Raw genomic sequence first — 20,898 nt, 5'->3', positions numbered from 1 at the left:
GAGAAGCCATTGCAGGAGATTTTCTGGCTATGATTAGGTAGATAAGAATGGAACCAGGCGAGTGCAATCCCACCCAGCTGGACGATGGTGGAGAGGCGTTGGAGGAGGATGGAGTGGTCAACCGTGTCAAAGGTTGCAGACAGGTCGAGGAGGACAAGGAGGGATAGGTTTACATTTGTCACATTCACAAAGGATGGCATTTGTGACTTTGATGAGAGCCGTTTCGGTACTGTGGCAGGGGCAGAAACCAGATTGAAGGGATTCAAACATTGAGTTCCGGAAAAGATGGGCACAGATTTGGGAGGCGACAACACGTTCAAGGACTTTGGAGAGGAAAGGGAGGTTGGAGATGGGGCGATAGCTAGCAAGCACAGTGGGGTCAAGGGTTGTTTTTTTGAGAAGAGAGGTGATGACCGCAGATTTGAAGGACGGGTGACAGTACCTGAGGAGAGAGAACCGTTAACAATGTTGGTTAACATGGGAGCCAGCAGTGGTCAGCAGTTTAGTGGGAATAGGGTCAAGGGAGCAGGAAGTGGACAAGATGAGCATGGAGAAGAGGAGAGATCAGAGAGCAACTCGAGAAAGATACTAGTTAAGGCTAGAGCAGGGCGGCACCTCAGAGGAAGTTTGGCCCAGTGGGCATGGGGAAGGAAGGGAACTGTCAGAGGCAGTGGAGTGAATGGGCTCAATCTTGCTCCTATTTCTTATGTTCTTATGAGAGATTAAGGGAGTATAGGAGGGTAGTGAACTCAGAGAAGAGAGACCATGATTAATTGAGATGGAGGTTGAAATCACCGAGGATCAGAAGTTGCTTGGTGCAGAGGCTGAGGGAGGAATGCAGTGAAGATATCTCAGTGATAAAACTTTTATCATTTTATCATATTTAATTGCAGCTATAATCAGGTGGGAAAGATGAGGAATTTCAATTCAACTGAGGACTTGAAGTTTCAAGTCAAATCTGTTTACCATGTAGCATGTTCACAGCTCAGACAACATTGCCATAGCTCAGGAACTGCTCCCCAACTTGATATAAGCTTTTTTATTCATTCAGAAATAACAAAAAACTTTCCTCTATGACAAACCCCCTCATTACACCACTACCACCTGTATATGGAGGACATCAGCAAGCAATGTGCTTTAATGCAACATTTTCAAGAACATTATTCTGGTGAACTTTGTGTCAAGGTGAAGAATGCCATTACTGTGGAGTGGAAAATGTTATTGTCGTCTACTGTCAAACATCAAGTTGCCTCAGGCCAGCTAAACCGTAAGTTTTCTCAGCCCCCGACTTTAGAAGAGTAGTCCTTGCTGCGTCAGTATAAACTTTTCCACTTCCTACACCAGCTAGTCTCTGACTAAGGCGTTTGGTAACAATTAGCGGTGGTTTTGTGCTGTAGGAAATGGGTCTAGATTGTTCAGGCACATTTCATGTCCCGCCCAGCAGATATAGAATTTCAGCCCATCATTCAGGGCTAGACTTGACTTCAGGCTTCAGAGGTAACAGGACACCATGTTGACACACCCAACCCAACTGCAATGCAGAATATTCAACAAGTGAGCAACCCTCAGGACCAAGGTTGGATTTGGGTTGTAAAGTCATGTCAACTGTTGACTATTTTCAGTATTTCAATGATTTCAGTGGGAACATTAGAAGCACGGCTATTTTCATTGTACTCACTCCAAATTGACGGAGAATTATGCTTTTTTCATTAAATCTTTTTAAATAGCGAACTTGCAAAGGTTGTTTCTGTTCTTTGGAGATGGTGTGGTCCAAAAAGTACCATTAATGCAATTTAAAAAAAATTAAAGACAAATATCCAAACATTATTCTGCCATTATTTCAAATTGATAGCATTCAGTGAAGTCCAATTGCCACAGTAGCCCTCACTCTGTAAACACAAAATGTTCAGTCAAAGATTCCTGTAGTAACATTTATTGTGCATAACTTATCATAGAATCAAAGAATGGTTACAGCACAGCAGGAGGCCATTCGCCCCATTGAGCCTGTGCCGGCTGTCTGCAAGAGCACTTCCCCCACCCTTTCCCCATAGCCCTGCAATTTTCTTTCCTTCAGGTACTTACCCAATTCCCTTTTGAAAGCCACAACTGAGTCTGTCTCCATCGCCCGTTCAGGCAATGCATTCCAGATCCTAACCACGCACTACATATAAAAGTGTTTCCTCATGTCGCCTTTGGTTATTTTGTCAATCATCTTAAATCTGTGTCCTCTGGTTCTCGACCCTTCCACCAATGGGAACAGTTTCTTTCTATCTACTCATGATTTTGAAAACCTCTATCAAATCTCCTAACCTACTCTGCTTTAAGGAGAACAACCCCAGCTTCTCCAGTCTATCCACGTAACTGAAGTCCCTTATCCCTGGAGCCATGCTTGTAAATCTTTTCTGCACCCTCTCTAAGGAGTTCACATCGTTCTTAAAGTGCGGTGCCCAGAACTGAGCACAATACTCCAGTTGAGGCCGAACCAGTGTTTTATAAAGGTTCATCATAACTTCCTTGCTTTTGTACTAAATGCCTCTATTTATGAAGCCCAGGATCCCATATGCATTCTCAACCTGTCCTGCCACCTTCAACGATTTGTGTACATATATCCCCAGGTCTCTCTGTTCGTGCACCCGCATAGAAACCACAAAAACGGTCTTCTGTGAGACTGCCCTCACTACAGCACATTGCTATGCCACATCCTCTGAGATACATTTTCCCTTTGCTTCCTCTAACACGCAGAAGTCAATCACCATGTTTAAAAGTCTCCCAACTGAAATCCACATATGTTCGCCTGCGAGAGTATACACTTCCTCCCCGGAGGCATGTGCCCCACAAGATGAGGATGCAACCCATAAGATGAGTGTGCACCATATAGGGTGAGTGCACACACCAGAGCAAGCAAACTAAAACTTTGAAGAACACATGTCTATTGCAGCTTCCTGACAAGCAGGAAAAACCGACAGACACTGCTCTCTTACTTAGAAGACTCTCGCTATAAAACACACATACGAAACATATAAATGTACCATTTAGAATTCCCTTCCTGATAGAAGCCATGTAAAATATACACAACACACTTTGCATATGGATTTAAAAGCAGGCTTGCAGTGAAAGTTAGCCGATTGCATCTTTTCTTCTCACTGCCAATTTCTTTTGAAGAGGCAGCTTGCCTTTGCCTCCAATTCAGCTTCACTTTAAGCCCAGTCTACAGATTTCTTCACAATTTATGATCATTAGACTCAGGAACAGTGTCTGATTCTAGGCTGGGAGAGTTAGGCTGCCAGAACGATGACTACCAAGAGTTTGAAAAATGTTTTCCAATCCTTGGCTTTTCCGACATGTCATGTTTGTAACCTTCACATAACTGTAACCTTTATGTAACAACACTGTACACTGTATACAACTGTGAAATGCACACCTTGACCACAGGGGGTGAACTTGTGGGAGACACACCTCACCTGGCCATCCAGGTATATAAAGGGAGGTCCCACGCAGGGTCAACACTTCTTGGTCCTGGGAATAAAGGTGCAGGTCACGTAGTGACCTTGATTGCAGTACATGCCTCATGTGATTCTATAGTAAGGTGTAAGAACACCACATTTGGCGACGAGAAACGGGAATCAACGACCCACGAGGATGGCCACCGGTAGCACAGAGGAACAGTCCTGTGTAGGTGAGGACTGGGACGATTTCGTTGAGAGGCTCCAGCAGGGTTTAGTCACGAAGGACTGGCTGGGAGAGGAAGCGGCTGACAAGCGGAGGGCGCATCTACTGACCAGCTGTGGATCCAAGACGTATGCGCTGATGAAAGACCGGCTCGCACCTGAGAAGTCGGCGGACAAGTCCTTTGAAGAGCTCAGCACTCTGATCGGTGAGCACCTCAAACCGGCGAACAGTATACACATGGCCCGACACCGGTTCTATACACACCGGCGTCGGGAGGGACAAAGCATATCGGACTTCGTTGTGGACCTTCGGCGTTTGGTCAGCCTCTGTAAGTTCACAGACGCCTGCAGGGGGGAGATGTTAAGGGATTTCTTCATTGAGGGCATTGGTCATGCTGGGATTTTCAGGAAGCTTATTGAGACCAAGGACTTGACTTTGGAAAGGGCAGCTTTGATAGCTCAGACCTTCATGGCAGGGGAAGAGGAGACCAAGATAATTTACGTGCGCAGCCCTGGTTCCAACGTGGTGATGGATCAGGGAGTTAACATTGTAAACGTGACACAGATCCCCGCAGGCAGGCAAGGGCAATTCGACACCAGGCAAGGGCAATTCGACACCGCCCAGGCAGCAACAGACTATAGGGTGGTCCAGCAACAGAGACAATGGCAGGGAGATCGGCAATTTACGCCATCACAAGGGACAATGTGTCCTGGGATGGGACCATTGACACTCACCAACAGAGTGCTCAGGAGTAATCAAAGAGACAATCAGAGAGGAATGCCTGGTAACAGTTCCTTTGTTCACAACAACCTCAGTTCATGCTGGAGGTACGGTGGCAGACATGCTGCGAAAACCTGCAGGTTTCAGCAATTTATCTGTAGAAACTGCAACTTCAGTGGACATTTGGCCAGGATGTGCAGAAAGCCCGTAGCGAGGCTAGTTTACGAGGCAGAGGAACCAGGCGAGGGATCTGCAAGGCAGATTGATGCTTGGGGCAAAGCTATGGACGCTGAAGTCCAGCGGGTTCATGTGGCAGACGTCCACAGCTCGTACACCAAAACGCTACCTATGATGATGAAAGTTCTATTAAATGGCATCCCGGTACACATGGAGCTGGACACAGGGGCCAGCCAGTCACTTATGAGTGCCCAACAATTTGAAAAACTATGGCCACTCAAAGCTAACAGGCCCAAACTGGAACACATTGACACGCAGTTATGGACATACACCAGAGAGATCATCCCAGTGCTAGGCAGTGCAAACGTGGTGGTCACACACAACGGATCAGAGAACCAGCTGCCACTCTGGATTGTCCCGCGGAATGGTCCCGCGCTCTTGGGGAGGAGCTGGTTAGCGGAGATGAACTGGAAATGGGGGGATGTACACGCCATTTCATCTGTGGAGTGAAGTTCATGCTCACAGGTCCTACAGAAATTCGAGTCACTTTTTCAACCAGGTGTCGGGACTTTCAAGGGTACCAAGGTAGTGATACGCATCATCCCGGACGCCAGATCAGTTCACCACAAAGCCAGAGCCGTGCCGTATGTGATGCGTGAGAAAATTGAGAGTGAGTTGGACAGGCTGCTAAGAGAGGGCATAATTTCGCCCGTTGAATTCAGTGACTGGGCTAGCCCCATCGTTCCTGTCCTTAAAGCGGATGGCTCGGTCAGGATTTGCGGCGACTACAAGATCACCATCAACCGAGTGTCACTACAGGACCAATACCCGCTTCCGAGAGCTGAGGACCTTTTTGCCACGCTGGCAGGTGGCAAGCTGTTCACCAAGTTGGACCTCACTTCGGCCTACATGACTCAGGAACTGGCTGAAGAATCCAAGCTTCTGACCACCATTACTACGCACAAGGGGCTGTTTGTTTACAACAGGTGTCCGTTTGGTATTCGTTCAGCGGCCGCTATCTTCCAGAGGAACATGGAAAGCTTGCTCAAATCCATCCCTGGAACAATCGTATTCTAAGATGACATCCTATTCACAGGTCGAGATACCGAGGAACACCTCCACAACCTGGAGGAGGTGCTATGCCGATTGGACCGGGTAGGCTTGCGGCTAAAGAAGTCCAAGTGTGTGTTTTTGGCCCCAGAGGTCGAGTTTTCGGGCTGGAGGGTTGACCCAGACGGGATCCGGCCTACCGGATCCAAAACGGAGGCGATCCGTCGTGCGCCCAGGCCTGGCAACATATCGGAGTTGCGGTCATTCCTGGGACTCTTGAACTACTTCAGGAACTTTCTGCCAAACTTAAGCACATTGTTGGAGCCACTACACGTGCTCCTACGTAAGGGTTGCCAATGGTTTTGGGAGGGACTGTCAAGAACGGGCTTTCAATCGGGCGTGGAACCTGCTTTATTCTAATAAGCAGTTGACCTTGTACAACCCCTGTATGAAATTGGTTTTGACATGTGACGCATCATCCTAGGGGTTGGGTGTGTGTTGCAGCAGAGTAATGATGAGGGCTAACTCCAACCTGTGGCTTATGCCTCCAGGTCACTCTCCCAGGCAGAGCGGGGATATGGGATGGTTGAAAAGGAAGCACTCGCATGTGTATACGGGGTGAAAAAGATGCATCTCTTCGTCAGAAGGTTCGAATTAGAAACGGACCACAAGCCGTTAACATCCCTGTTGTCCAACACCAAGGCTGTCAATGCCAATGCGTCAGCTCACATATAGCGGTGGGCCCTCACCATACGGCACCAGCCAGGCACCGAAAATTGCGCTGATGCGCTCAGCAGGCTCCCACTGGCGACCACTGAGCGGGCGTCGGAGCAAAGCGCAGGGATGGTCATGGCCGGTGAGGCTTTCGACACCACAGGCTCCCCCATCACAGCCTGCCAGATCAAAATCTGGACCAACAGAGATCCCCTCCTATCCCTGATAAAGAAATGTGTCCTGACTAGGGATTGGGCGCCCGCACACAGAGCGTGCCCCGAGGAGGTCAGACCATTTCACAGACGGATGGACGAGCTCTCCATCCAAGCCGACTGCCTGCTATGGGGCAGCCGAGTAGTCATGCCCCAGAAAGGAAGGGAAGCATTCATCAGGGAACTCCACAGCGAGCACCCAGGCATTGTGCTAAGGAAGGCCATTGCCCGGTCACATGTATGGTGGCCGGGAATTGACTCAGACCTGGAACACTGCATTCGCAGGTGCACGACATGTGCTCAGCTGGGAAATGCCCCAAGGGAGGCCCCACTCAGCCCGTGGCCCTGGCCCACCAAGCCATGGTCACGCATTCACGTAGACTACGTGGGCCCATTCATGGGAAAAATGTTCCTGATCATTGTCGATGCATACTCAAAATGGATCGAGTGCATCATATTGAATTAGTGCACCACATCCACCACTGTGGAGAGTCTACGCACGGTCTTTGCGACCCACGGCTTGCCAGACATCCTGGTTAGCGACAATGGCCCGTGTTTCACTAGCTATGAATTCCAGGAGTGTATGCCGGGTAATGGTATCAAACACGTCAGGACAGCACCGTTCAAGCCGCTTCCTATGGCCAGGCGGAACGTGCGGTTCAAATCATAAAACAGGGCATGCTCCGGATTCAAGGACCCTCCTTTCAGTACCGCCTATCGCGCCTCCTGCTGGCCTATAGGTCCCGCCCACATTCGCTCACAGGAGTCCCGCCCGCGGAACTACTCATGAAATGCACGCTCAAAACGCGGCTGTCCCTCATTCATCCAGCCCTGGCAGACATTGTTGAGGTCAAGCGCCAGTCCCAAATCGAGTGCCATGATCGCAACTCAGTGGGGACATGGATTGAAATCGATGACCCTATATTCGTTCTCAATCAGGCTTTGGGACCCAAGTGGCTTGAGGGCACTGTAATAGGCAAAGTGGGGAATAGGGTCATAGTGGTCAGACTTAACAATGGGCAGATATGCCGCAAACATCTGGACCAGGTAAAGAAAAGGTTCAGCATGGACACTGTGGAACCTGAGGAAGACCATGAGATGTTACCCACACCACTGCCAGTGGACGAGCAACAAGGACATTCAACAGCATGCACAGTCCCTGCGGCCAGCCTGGACAGGCCGGAATCACCACAGGCGACAGAGACGCATGGCAAGGCTCAACTTCCAGAGCCCCAACTGCAGCGCTCCACGAGAGAGCGTCGACTGCCTGAAAGACTCAATCTTTGACCCAAAGACGTTGGGGGGGAGGTGATGTCATGTTTGTAACCTTCACATAACTGTAACCTTTATGTAACAACACTGTACACTGTATACACCTGAGAAATGCACACCTTGACCACAGGGGGTGAACTTGTGGGAGGCACTCCTCACCTGGTCATTCAGGTATATAAAGGGAGGTCCCACGCAGGGTCAACACTTCTTGGTCCTGGGAATAAAGGTGCAGGTCTGCAGTACATGCCTCGTGTGATTCTATAGTAAGGTGTAAGGACACCCCAGTACACTTATATTCTTACTGCTATCAAATCTCACTCAGTCTGGATTAAATATTTTGGCATATCGTACTTAACACAACTCCATGTACTTAACCTGCCTCACTCTTTTTAGTTTCAGTCCCCACCATCATGATAGCTCTGCTTTTGCTTTAGGATCTAGTGACACACCGTAGATTACACTCAACAAAAGTCTTGAGCAATTCCCACTCTTGGGTGCATGCAGACGACAATTTATAGCTATGACCAAGCAAGGACACAAGAACGTAAGAAATTACCATAAATTGATCCTTCTCCACAAACGTTAAGTTGAGGACAAAGATGGCATTACTTGCTCCCACATAGAGGCGGTTACGTGGTCCGTCTACCAAAAAGGTGGTAAAGGTATAACCACCCTTGGAGAAGTTCCTCACTGACGTCAGCTGCTTAAGCTCTGAAATTGGGAAAACAAGAGAAACACGTCATGAAACTGAAAGAAAAATTAAAACAAAAAATCTTATCAACAGCCTTAAGGTTAGCTATAAAGCCTTAAAAAAAAACTAAATTTCACTCAGTCTGAATGCCTGTAGTATTATCAACGTAGGAGGTACTTTTATTTGGGGTTCTATGTCCAATTTTAGGGCTTCATCGGATATTACTCTTGTGTTCAGTACCCCCACCAACATCCAAAGCACCTCCAGAAGGATTACTGACTCTCCTAATGTACAACAAGGATACTAACTCATAAATCATAGGACCACAAGTTAATGGAGCAAATACTTTGTTCCCATCCAGCTCAGCTAAACACCAGGGACTTCGAACCAAACCAATCACCTTGGCTCTTAAACATGCACTGCTCTCAGGATGGGAGCCTATGCAGTAAATATTAGCATGGTATTTTGAGTGTAAGATCACAGCCGAGACCAGACCTGCTCTCGCCAGACACCCAAGCGCTTGCACTTTCTAACAAGGATTACTTGATAGCGATTAGTAGTAGGAACCCTGGTCGACTCTTCCTGTACATAGAGCAGTGGTTGTCAGACTAATGGCAGTCCAGCTAATCCAAATGCTCCTGTCCCAGCTAATAATGGCTCATGCTACTGACCAGTCATCTATCCTGGGACAGCCAGGTTACACAGCCATTATGTCATGATAAAAGCTCGCGAATGAGTTCTATTGATTAGCTGGCCGGTATGAAATATATTTAAAGAATTACATTTTTAATGATTCTTACTGATGTTAGTTGTACCTGCGACATAACTTAACATAGAATTGTGGCCCCTTAATTCCTCTATAATTTGAGGTTTAGTGCTGTAAATTAATTCCTATGAATCATGACATCATTTATCCATAAACAATCTTCAATCTGCTTATATGAGGTAAAATTGCCCTGTGCTCTGGGGGAGGTAATCTGCTGGGGGCGGTACTTCTTGTGCCCGGCGCGGAAGTCCTGCCCTGGCCGCTGAATTGGCCTTACCGTCCCTCAGAGGAAGTGCAGCGCAATCTCGCTTGCTCCACTTCCTCTTGGGGCGGGTCCAGCGGCACTAACTGTGCGCGATCGGCAGCGGATGCTCTGCATAGTGCTGATGCGTTTCAACTCCCCTCCCCTTCGCTTAAAGGGGAGGGCCGCTGCACACTCGGCAAGGCCTTTGATGGCCTCCACTAGACCACCAGGGCGAGGTAGTCCTTTCATATTCCTTCCATATAATTGTCTCTGTGCTATGAAAGATTGAACCAAGGCACTCAGCCACAAGCAGGATACTGCTGACCACAAGGGCAAACAGGAACTCCACTCAGATCAACTTCTCAGTAGGTTGGATTTGAGACGTCTCATGTTGCTGTTTCTGAGGCTTTGCTGTGAGTAAATCGGCTGCAACTGCTGTCTGGAAAAACAATAATGACTATATTTCACAAAAAAAATTCAGTAGCTGTGAAGCCGTTTGGGACATCCTAAAGGAAATGATAGGCACAATATAAATACAGGTACAAGTCTTCCTTCTCTCTTTCAGATAATCAGACAATGAAAAATAAATACAGTGAATTGAGACCAAAGCATAATGAAACCAATGCCGTCACTGGATTGTGGCAATTGGGTTATTTGTGCAGGAGAAAGACCTCTGATTACATAGAAATTACAGCACAGAAATAACCCATTCGGCCTAACAGGTCCATTCCGATGCTCACCCACCATACTTCATCTCATCGTATCAGCATATTCTTTTATTTCTTTCTCCCTCATGCATTTATCAATCTTCCCCTTAAAGGCATCTGTACTATTTACCTCAACTACTCCTTGTGATAGCAAGTTCCATATTCTAACCACTCTATGAGTAAAGAAGTTCATCCTGAATTCCTTATTGGATTTATTAGTGACTGATCTTATATTTAAAATTTTTGGACAGTAATGCCTACTACAGTGCCAATGTTGGTACAAGTCATTGCTCTCCCCACTACATCATATTTTTCCTCTGAAATGCAAGTACATGATAGTGGGCATATCTGGAACTGCTTCATCTAGTTATTGATACTGGTGAAGAGGAATACCTAAATTCACTAGTGCTGAAAATGGTGGGAGCAATTTAAGGGGATGAATTAAGTACATCACACAAAGAAAGACGTGCATTTATATAGCCCATTTCGCAACTTCAGGACATCCCAAAGCACTTGGCAGCCAATGAAGTACTTTTGAAGTGTAGTCACTGTTGTAATGTAGGAAACGTGGCAGCTAATTTGCACAAAGCAGGCTCCCACAAACAGCAATGCGGTAATGACCAGATAATCTGTTTTAGTGATGTTGATTGAAGGAAATATATTGGACAGGACACCGGAGAGAACTCCCATGCTCTTCTTTGAATAGTGCCACAAGACCTTTTATATCCACCTAACAGGGCAGGTTTAACGTCTCATCCAAAAGATGTATATTGGGACAACCTTAAGTATAATTTCTCCAATTGTGCATTGGTGTTAAATACCAAATAATGCTGAGCAACAATGATGACTTATTTTTTTTTTTAAAGATGCAACAAGACCAATTTATTTGGATGTACAGATGATTTCCCAATACCTATCAACATCTGTTCTTGAGATTCAAAATTTGCCATCCAAAACTACAGAACTACAAAATATTCAGCATGTGTCGAGCTGAGGCAAGCAGACCAGAAAGGTCCCATCGTTCATTGCTGAGTCAACTCAGGCAGCAGTAGGAGAACTACAATCAGCTGCGGTTCCCACTTGGATGGAGGAGAAAAAAAACAGCCAGGATTCCTGTTTCTAATGAGTTGCGTGTTCAAATACAACTTTGCAAGACTTGATCTTCCAGAAACAGTGTAGTACTGATGCTGCAGGAAGTAGGGAAATAAGACACTGTGGTACAGATGGTAACCAAACAAACCAAAACAAGATATTAGAAATATAGCCAAATCCACAGCAACAGGAACCATAACCTTATAAAAATTCCAATTTATCCACTAATCTCTCGCAGGTGCCAAGTTGACTGCTCTCTTACAGAGCTCCTTCTCTTTGTTGCTTCACTTTTACTTTCTGCATTTATTCCTCTCTCAATTAACTATTTAACTTTCTTTATATCTCACTTCTATCTGATTACTGACCTGATTACTAACTTACTTTCATCGAATTGCATTGCCTGCATTGATTTGGACATTCATCCATGTCGCAGTAAACGATTAATTCATCATTATGGAACAAATTAGTTCTGCTCAAAAAAAAGCCACCGAGTTTTTCCCCCACTGCATGGATTTGTCTCTCTCAATTTTCTATTCCTTTCATAAGCTTCAGCTATTCATCAACAAGAGACAAGCAGTCGAATTCCAGGCCTTACCAACAGACAATATAAGAAGGTCTAAGACAGGTTTACAGTGCATGTGTGTAAGTGCATGAAGCGTGGTGAATAAGATTGGTGAGCTGCAGGCGCAAATAGCCACATGGGATTATGATATTGTGGCGATAAAAACACCTGGCTCAAAAAAGGGCAGGATTGGGTTTTAAATATTCCTGGATATAAGGTGTTCAGAAAAGATAGGGAAGGAAAGAATGGAGGTGGTGTGCAGCAGTACTGGTTAAGGAGAATGTTACAGTGTTGGAGAGAGAGGATGCCCTGGAGGGGTCAAGAACAGACTCTATTTGGTTAAGAAATAATAGAGGTGTCACTACATTACGAGGTGTATTCGAAAGGCCACCAACTAGTGGGAAAGATATAGAGGAGCAAATTTGCAGGGAACATACAGAGAGGTGCAAGAACTTTCGAGTAGTGGGGGGAAGGGGGGAGGGAGAACTTCAATTATCCTAATATAGACTAGGACAATAACAGTGTAAAAGGCAGAGAGGGGGAAGAATTTCTGAAGTGTGTTCAGGAGAACTTTCTTGTTCAGTGCGTTTACGGCCCAACTAAGGAGGCATTGCTGGATCTGGTTCTGGGGAATGAGGTGGGTCAAGTGGAGCAAGTGTCAGTAGGGGAACATTTAGTGAACTATGAATCATAAGGTTTAGATTAACTATGGAAAGGGGTAGGGAGTAATCAAGAAAACTACTTAATTAGAGGAAGGCAAATTTCAGTGGGCTGAGAACAGGTTTGGCTCGGGTAAATTGGAATCAAAGATTGGCAGGCAAAACTGTAATCGAACAACGGTCTGCCTTTAAAGAGCAGATAGTTCGGTTACAGTCGAGGTACATTCCCACAAGGGGGAAAGGTAGGGTAACTAAAGCCAGAGTTCCCTGGATGACGAAAGAGATAGAGAGTAACATAAATATAGAGAGTAACATCCAACAACAACAACTTGTATTTATATAGCACCTTTAATGTAGTGAAAGGTCCCAAGATGCTTCACAGGAGTATTATGCGATAAAAATTTGACACCGAGCCGCATAAGTATAAATTAGCGCGGGTGACCAAAAGCTTGGTTAAAGAGCGTCTTGAAGGAGGAAAGAGAGGAGAGGCGGAGAGGTTTAGGCAGGGAGTTCCAGAGCTTGGGGCCTAGGCCTACAATTAGGGATGCTCAGGAGAGCAGAATTAGAGGAGCGCAGACATCTCAGTGGGTTGCAGGACTGGAGGAAATTACAGAGATAGGGAGGGGCGAGGCCATGGAGGGATTTTAAATAAGGATGAGAATTTTGAAATCGAGGCGCTGCTTAACCAGAAGCCAATGTAGGGTCTTAAATGTAGGTTCTTAAATCTAAACAAAGGAAACTACGTAGGTATGAGGGGAGAGGTGGCTAAGGTAGATGGGAAACTACATTAAAAGCTATGACGGTAGACAAGCAATGGCTAGCATTTAAAGAATTAATACATAATTTACAACAAACATACATTCCTTTAAGGCACAAAAACCCCAGAGGAAAAGTGGTCCAACTGTGGCTAACAAGAGAAGTTAAAAATAGTATTCGATTAAAAGGGAAGAGGCATATAATGTTTTCAAAAAGAGCAGTAAGCCTGAGGATTGGAAGGATTTTAGAATTCAGCAAAGGAGGACCAAGAAATTGATAAAGAAAGGGTAAATAGAATATGAAGTAATCTAGCGAAGGACATAAAAACAAACTGTAAAAGCTTCTATAGGTATGTAAAAAAGGAAAGATTAGCAAAAGTAAATGTAGGTTCCCTACAGGCTGAGACAGGATAAATTATAATGGGGAATAAGGAAATGGCAGAGAAATTAAACAAATACTTTGTGTCTGTCAAAAAAACTCCCAGAAATAGTAAAGTACCAAAGGTTTAGCGAGAATGAGGAACTGAAAGAAATTGGTATTAGTAAAAAAATAGTACTGGAGAAATTAATGCGACTGAAAGCCAATAAATCCCCTGGACCTGATGGCCTACATCCTAGAGTTTTGAAAGAGGTGGCGATAGAGTTAGTAGATGCACTGGTTGTTATCTTCCAAAATTCCGCAGATTGGAAGGTAGCCAATGTAACTCTGCTATTTAAGAAAGGAGGGTGAGAGAAAACGGGGAACTACAGGGATAGTGGCAGGGATAGTGGATGCATTGGTTGTAATTTACCAAAATTCCCTGGATTCTGGGGAAGTCCCAGCAGATTGGAAAACTGCAAATGTAAGGCCCCTATTTAAAAAAGGAGGCAGACAAAAAGCAGGAAACGATAGTCCAGTTAGCCAAGCATTTGTGGTTGGGAAAATGTTGGAGGCCATTATTAAAGAAGCAGTAGCAGAACATTTGGAAAAGCATTTATCAGTCAGGCAGAGTCAGCATGGAATTATGAAGGGAAGTCATGTTTGACAAATTTGCAGGAATTCTTTGAGGATGTAACGAAAATGGTGGATAAAGGGGAACCAGTGGTGTGGTTTGACAAGGCATTTGACAAGATGCCACATGAAAGATTACTGCACAAGATAAAAGTTCACAGGGTTGGGAGTAATATATTAGCATGGATAGAGAATTGGCTAACTAATATGGAAACATAGACACATAGAAAATAGGTGCAGGAGTAGGCCATTCGGCCCTTCGGGCTTGCACCGTCATTCAATAAGATCATAGCTGATCATTCCCTCAGTACCCCTTTCCTGCTTTCTCTCCATACCCCTTGATCCCCTTAGCCGTAAGGGCCATATCTAACTCCCCCTTGAATATGTCCAATGAACTGGCATCAACAATTCTCTGCGGCAGGGAATTCCACACGTTAACAACTCTCTGAGTGAAGAAGTTTCTCCTCATCTCAGTCCTAAATGTCCTACCCCTTATCCTAAGTCTATGTCCCCTGGTTCTGGACTTCCCCAACATCGGGAACATTCTTCCCGCATCTAACCTGTCCAGTCCCGTCACAATCTTATACGTTTTATGAGATCCCCTCTCATCTTTCTAAACTCCAATGAATAAAGGCCCAGTTGATCCAGTCTCTCCTTATATGACAGTCCATCCATCCTTGGAATCAGTCTGGTGAACCTTCGCTGCACTCCCTCAATAGCAAGAACATCCTTCCTCAGATTAAGAGACCAAAACTGAACACAATATTCCAGGTGAGGCCTCACTAAGGCCCTGTACAACTGCAGTAAGACCTCCCTGCTCCTATACTCAAATCCCCTAGCTATGAAGGCCAAGGTACCATTTGCCTTCTTCACCGCCTGCTGTACCTGCATGCCAACTTTCAATGACTGATGAACCATGACACCCAGGTCTCGTTGCACCTCCCCTTTTCCTAATCTGCTGCCATTCAGATAATATTCTGCCTTCCTGTTTTTGCCACCAAAGTGGATAACCTCACATTTATCCACATTATACTGCATCTGCCATGCATTTGCCCACTCACCTAACCTGTCCAAGTCACCCTGCAGCCTCTTAGCGTCCTCCTCACAGCTCACACCGCCACCTAGTTCAGTGTCATCTGCAAACTTGGAGATATTACACTCAATTCCTTCATCCAAATCGTTAATGTATATTGTAAAGAGCTGGGGTCCCAGCACTGAGCCCTGCGGCACTCCACTAGTCACTGCCTGCCATTCTGAAAAGGACCCGTTTATCCCGACTCTCTGCTTCCTGTCTGCCAACCAGTTCTCTATCCACATCAGTACATTACCCCCAATACCATGCGCTTTGATTTTTCACACCAATCTCTTGTGTGGGACCTTGTCAAAAGCCTTTTGAAAGTCCAAATACACCACATCCACTGGTTCTCCCTTGTCCATTCTACCAGTCACATCCTGAAAAAACTCGAGAAGATTTGTCAAGCATGATTTCCCTTTCATAAATCCATGCTGACTTGGACCGATCCTGTCACTGCTTTCTAAATGTGCTGCTATTACATCTTTAATAATTGATTCCAGCATTTTCCCCACCACCGATGTCAGGCTAACCGGTCTATAATTCCCTGCTTTCTCTCTCCCTCCTTTTTTAAAATGTGTGGTTACATTAGCTACCCTCCAATCCATAGGAACTGAACCAGAGTCCATGGAATGTTGGAAAATGCCCACCAATGCATCTACTATTTCTAGGGCCACTTCCTTAAGTATTCTGGGATGCAGACAATCAGGCCCTGGGGATTTATTGGACTCAGTCCCTTCAATTTCCCTAACACCATTTCCTGACCAATAAGGATGTCCCTCAGTTCCCCCCTCTCGCTAGACCCTCGGTCCCCTAGTATTTTCGGGAGGCCATTCGTGTCTTCCTAAATGAAGACAGAACCAAAGTATTTGTTCAATTGGTCCGCCATTTCCTGTTCCCCATTATGAATTCCCCTGATTCTGACTGCAAGGGACCTACATTAGTCTTCACTAATCTTTTTCTCTTCACATATCTACAGAGGCTTTTGCAGTCAGTTTTTATGTTCCCTGCAAGCTTACTCTCGCACTCTATTTCCCCCCCTCACCCAATTAAACCCTTAGTCCTCCTCTGCTAAACTCCAAATTTCTCCCAGTCCTCAGATCTGCTGCCCTCTCTGGCCAATTTATATGTCTCTTCCTTGGATCCAACATTTTCCCTAATTTCCCTTGTCAGCCATGGTTGAGCCATCCTCCCTTTTTTATTCTTACGCCACACAGGGATATATAAGTATTGGAGTTCATCCATGTGATATTTAAATGTCTGCCATTGCTCATGCACCGCCAAACGCTAACAGAAAACAGAGAGTCAGGATAAATGGTTCATTCTCAGGTTGGCAATCAGTAACTAGTGGGGTGCTGTGACCCCAACTATTTACAATTGTATTAACGGCTTGGATAAAGGGACCGAGTGCAACGTAGCCAAGTTTGCTGATGATACGACGATGGGAGGAAAAGCAATGTGTGAGGAGGACACAAAAAACCTACAAAAGGACATAGACAGGCTGAGTGAGTGGGCAAAAATTTGGCAGATGGAGTATAATGTTGGAAAGTGTGAGGTTATGCACTTTGGCAGAAAAAAATCGAAGAACAAGTTATTATTTAAATGGAGAAAAATTCCAACGTGCTGCAGTACAGCAGGACCTGGGGGTCCTGGTGCATGAAACACCAAAGGTTAGTATGCAGGTACAACAAGTGATCAGGAAGGCCAATGGAATCTTGGTATTTATTGCAAAGGGGATGGAGTATAAAATCAGGGAAGTCTTGCTACAGTTATACAGGGAATTGGTGAGGCCGCACCTGGAATACTGCGTACAGTTTTGGTTTCCATATTTAAGAAAGGATATACTTGCTTTGGAGGCAGTTCAGAGAAGGTTCACTAGATTTATTCCGGAGATGAGGGGGTTGACTTATGAGGAAAGGTTGAGTAGGTTAGGCCTCTACTCATTGGAACTCAGAAGAATGAGAGGTGATCTTATTGAAATGTATAAGTTTATGAGAAGGCTTGACAAGGTAAATGCAGAGAGGATGTTTCCACTGATAAGGGAGACTAGAACTAGGGGGCATAATCTTAGAATAAGGGGCCACCCATTTAAAACTGAGATGAGGAGGAATTTCTTCTCTCAGAAGGTTGTAAATCTGTGGAATTCGCTGCCTCAGAGAGCTGTGGAAGCTGGGACACTGAATAAATTTAAGACAGAGATAGACATTTCCTCAACTGATAAGAGAATTATGGGGAGCGGGCAGGGAAGTGAACCTGAGTCCATGATCAGGTCAGCCATGATCGTTTTAAATGGCGGAGCAGGCTCGAGGGGCCATATGGCCTACTCCTGTTCCTATTTCTTATGTTCTTACAGACCAGTTGGCCTGACATCAGTAGTAGGAAAAGTGCTATTATTAAGGAGAATCAGGCTGAATATAGAAAATTAAGAGTGGAAATGAAAAAGAAAAGTGGGCAAAGAGAGAGTATGAGAATAGATTGACAGCCAACATAAAAGGTCATTCAAAAGTCTTCTATAGGCATATAAATAATAAACACGTAGTAAAAGGAGGGGTGGGGCCGAGTAGGGACCATAAAGGAGACCTAAGCATGGAGGCAGAGGGCATGCATGGCTGAGGTACTAAATGACTATTTTGCATCTGTCTTACCCAAGGAAGAAAATGCTGCCAAGTATTAGTGAAAGATGTAGTGGAAATATTGGATCAGATAAAAATTGATAAAGAGGGACTGGAAAGTCTGGCTGTACTTAAAAGTTGATAAGTCACCAGGACCAGATGAGATGCATCCTAGCATGCTGAGGGAGGTTAAGGAAGAAATCGCGGAGGTACTCGCCATAATCCTTCATAGGTATGGGGGTGGTGCCAGAAGACTGGAGAATTGCAAATGTTATACCTTTGTTCAAAAAGAGGGTGTAAGGTTAGACCCAGCAACTACAGGCCGGTCAGTTTAACCTCGGTAGTGGGGAAGCTTTTAGAAACAATAATCCGACACAAAATTAACAGTCACTTGGACAAGCGTGGATTAATTAAGGAAAGCCAGCACGGATTTGTTAAAGGCAAATCGTATGTAACCTAACTTGATTGAGTTTTTTGATGAGGTAACAATGAGGTTTGATAAAGGCAATGCGGTTGATGTGGTGTATATGGACTTCCAAAAGGCATTTAACAAAGTGCCACATAATTGGCTTGCCAGCAAAGTTGAAGCCCATGGAATTAAAAGGACAGTGGCAGCAGGGATATAAAATTGGCTAAGTGGCAGGAAACAGAGAGTAGTGAATGTTTGTTTTTCAAACTGGAGGAAGGTACACAGTGGTGTTCCCCAGAGGTCGGTACTAGGACCACTATTCTTTTTGATATATATTAATGACTTAGACTTGGGTGTACAGGGCATAATTTCAAAATTTCAAAAATATACACAAAACTTGGAATTATAGTGAACAGTGAGGAGGATAGTGAGAGACTTCAAGAAGACATAGACAGGCTGGTGGAATGGGTGGACACATGGCAGATGAATTTTTTTGCAGAAAAGTGATACATTTTGGTGGGAAGAATGAGAAAAGGCAATATAAACTAAAGGGTACAATTCTAAAGGGCGTGCAGGAACAGAGAGACCTGGGGGTACATCTGCACAAATTTTTGAAGGGTGAGAAAGCAGTTAAAAAAGCATAAATAGAGGCATAGAGTACAAAAGCAAGGAAGTTAAGATGAACCTTTATAAAACAGTGATTCGGGGTCAATTCTGTCCAATTCTGGGCACTGCACTTTAGGAAGGATGTGAAGGCCGTTGATATTTACAAGTATGGCTTCAGGGATGAGGGACTTCAGTTTTGTCGATAGACTAGAAAAGCTGGGATAGTTCTCCTTAGAGCAGAGAAGGTTGAGAGAAGATTTGATAGTGGCGTTCAAAACCATGAGGGATCTAGACAGAGTGGATAGAGAGAAACTGTTCCCATTGGCAGAAGAGTCAAGAACCAGAGGACACAGATTTAAGATAATTGGCAGAAGAACCAAAGACGACATGAGGAAAAACTTTTTTATGCAGCGCGAGGTTAGGATCTGGAATTCACAGTGGTGGAGGCAGATTCAATTGTGGCCTTCAAAAGGGAATTGGAGAAGTACCTGAAGGAAAATAATTTGCAGAACTACAGGGAAAGGGCAGGGGAGTGGGACTAGCTGCTCTTGTAGAGAGCCGGCACAGGTTTGACGGGCCGACTGGCCTCCTTCTGTGCTGTAACCATTCTGAGATTCTATTTAATATTGAATGTAGACAGTTTCCCCCACCCTCCAACCACTAACCCCAGAAGTGAATTCCACAGCCTCACAGCTAAAGATGAGTAACTCACGTCACCACCAGCAGCAATCTAATGAAGGAAATGACAACTACCCATGACTTTAACCAACCATCCTCAGCCTCTTGCCAAACCGTTCCGCAATGTATAATACTGTGCAAACGCCCTCAGTTTCTCAGTCTCTTGTTGTTCATCCCTGTAAACTTGACTTTGCAATATTAAAAAGCACAGCACAAGTGAGTCCGTTGTAACAATGCTTATATGGTGAAAAACCAAGCTGCAAGATGCATAGGTTTAACAACTTGCATTTGTACAGCACCTTTACAGTAGTAAAACATTCTAAGACACTGAGCCACACAAGGACATATTAGGACAGGTGACCAAAAGCTTCAAAGAACGTCTTAAAGGTTAGAGAGGACATTTCAGAGCTAAGGGCTTAACCAGCTGAAGGTACGGCCACCAATGGTGGATCCAAGAAAATCAGGGATGTGCAGGAGGCCAGAATGGAGGAGCGCAGATATCTTGGAGGGCTGGAGGAGATTACAGAGATAGGTGAGAGCATGGTCATGGAGAGATTTGAAAACCAGGATGAGAATTTTAAAATCGAGGCACTGCTGTACCGGGAGCCAATAGCCTAATTGTTAGGGTAGTAGATTAAAAAGGACAGGACAGTAGAAAGAAAGGATCTCGGCTCGGAAGATCTGGAAGTAGAATCAGTATGGATGGTGATAAGGAATAACAAGGGGCAGAAAACACTGGTGGGAGCAGCATGCAGGCCCCCTAACAGTAGCTATACCGTTGGTCGGAATATTAATCAAGAAATAGTAGGAGCTTGTAACAAAGGTAATTCAATAATCGTGGGGGACTTCAATCCTCATATCGACTGGACAAATCAAAATGGCAAAGGTAGTTTGAAGGATGAGTTCATGTGATGCATTCGGAACAGTTTCCTAGAACAATACATCATGGAACCAACCAGGGAACAGGCTATTTTAGATCTTGTATTGTGTAATTAAACATAGAAATTTACAGCGCAGAAGGAGGCCATTTCGGCCCATCGTGAGCCACATGACCCTCGGTCAGCAGTCCTAAAGGTTACATATAAACCTATGAACAATGACGGAATGGTAAAGAGCACCCAGCCCAACCAGTACGCCCCACACTACTGCGACACCCCTTACACTGAAACATTCTACACTCCACCCCAACTGGAGCCATGTGATCTTCTGGGAGAGGCAAAAGCCAGATAAAAACCCAGGC

The 20,898-nt window shown here is 45.1% G+C and overlaps 1 protein-coding gene across 1 annotated transcript in view; it reads right to left on the bottom strand.

Moving 5' to 3' along the window:
• Positions 1-20,898, bottom strand: part of sema4f (sema domain, immunoglobulin domain (Ig), transmembrane domain (TM) and short cytoplasmic domain, (semaphorin) 4F) — a 247,642-nt gene that overhangs the window by 118,209 nt on the left and 108,535 nt on the right. The window contains exon 2 of the mRNA XM_070866783.1: positions 8,371-8,525. Within this exon, the coding sequence (XP_070722884.1) occupies positions 8,371-8,525 (155 nt within the window). The remainder of the gene's footprint in view (positions 1-8,370; positions 8,526-20,898) is intronic.

The sequence above is a fragment of the Pristiophorus japonicus genome, chromosome 2 (assembly GCF_044704955.1).
Source record: "Pristiophorus japonicus isolate sPriJap1 chromosome 2, sPriJap1.hap1, whole genome shotgun sequence".
NCBI classification, from domain to species: Eukaryota; Metazoa; Chordata; class Chondrichthyes; family Pristiophoridae; genus Pristiophorus; species Pristiophorus japonicus.
This window is presented reverse-complemented; position numbering and strand designations above follow the sequence as displayed.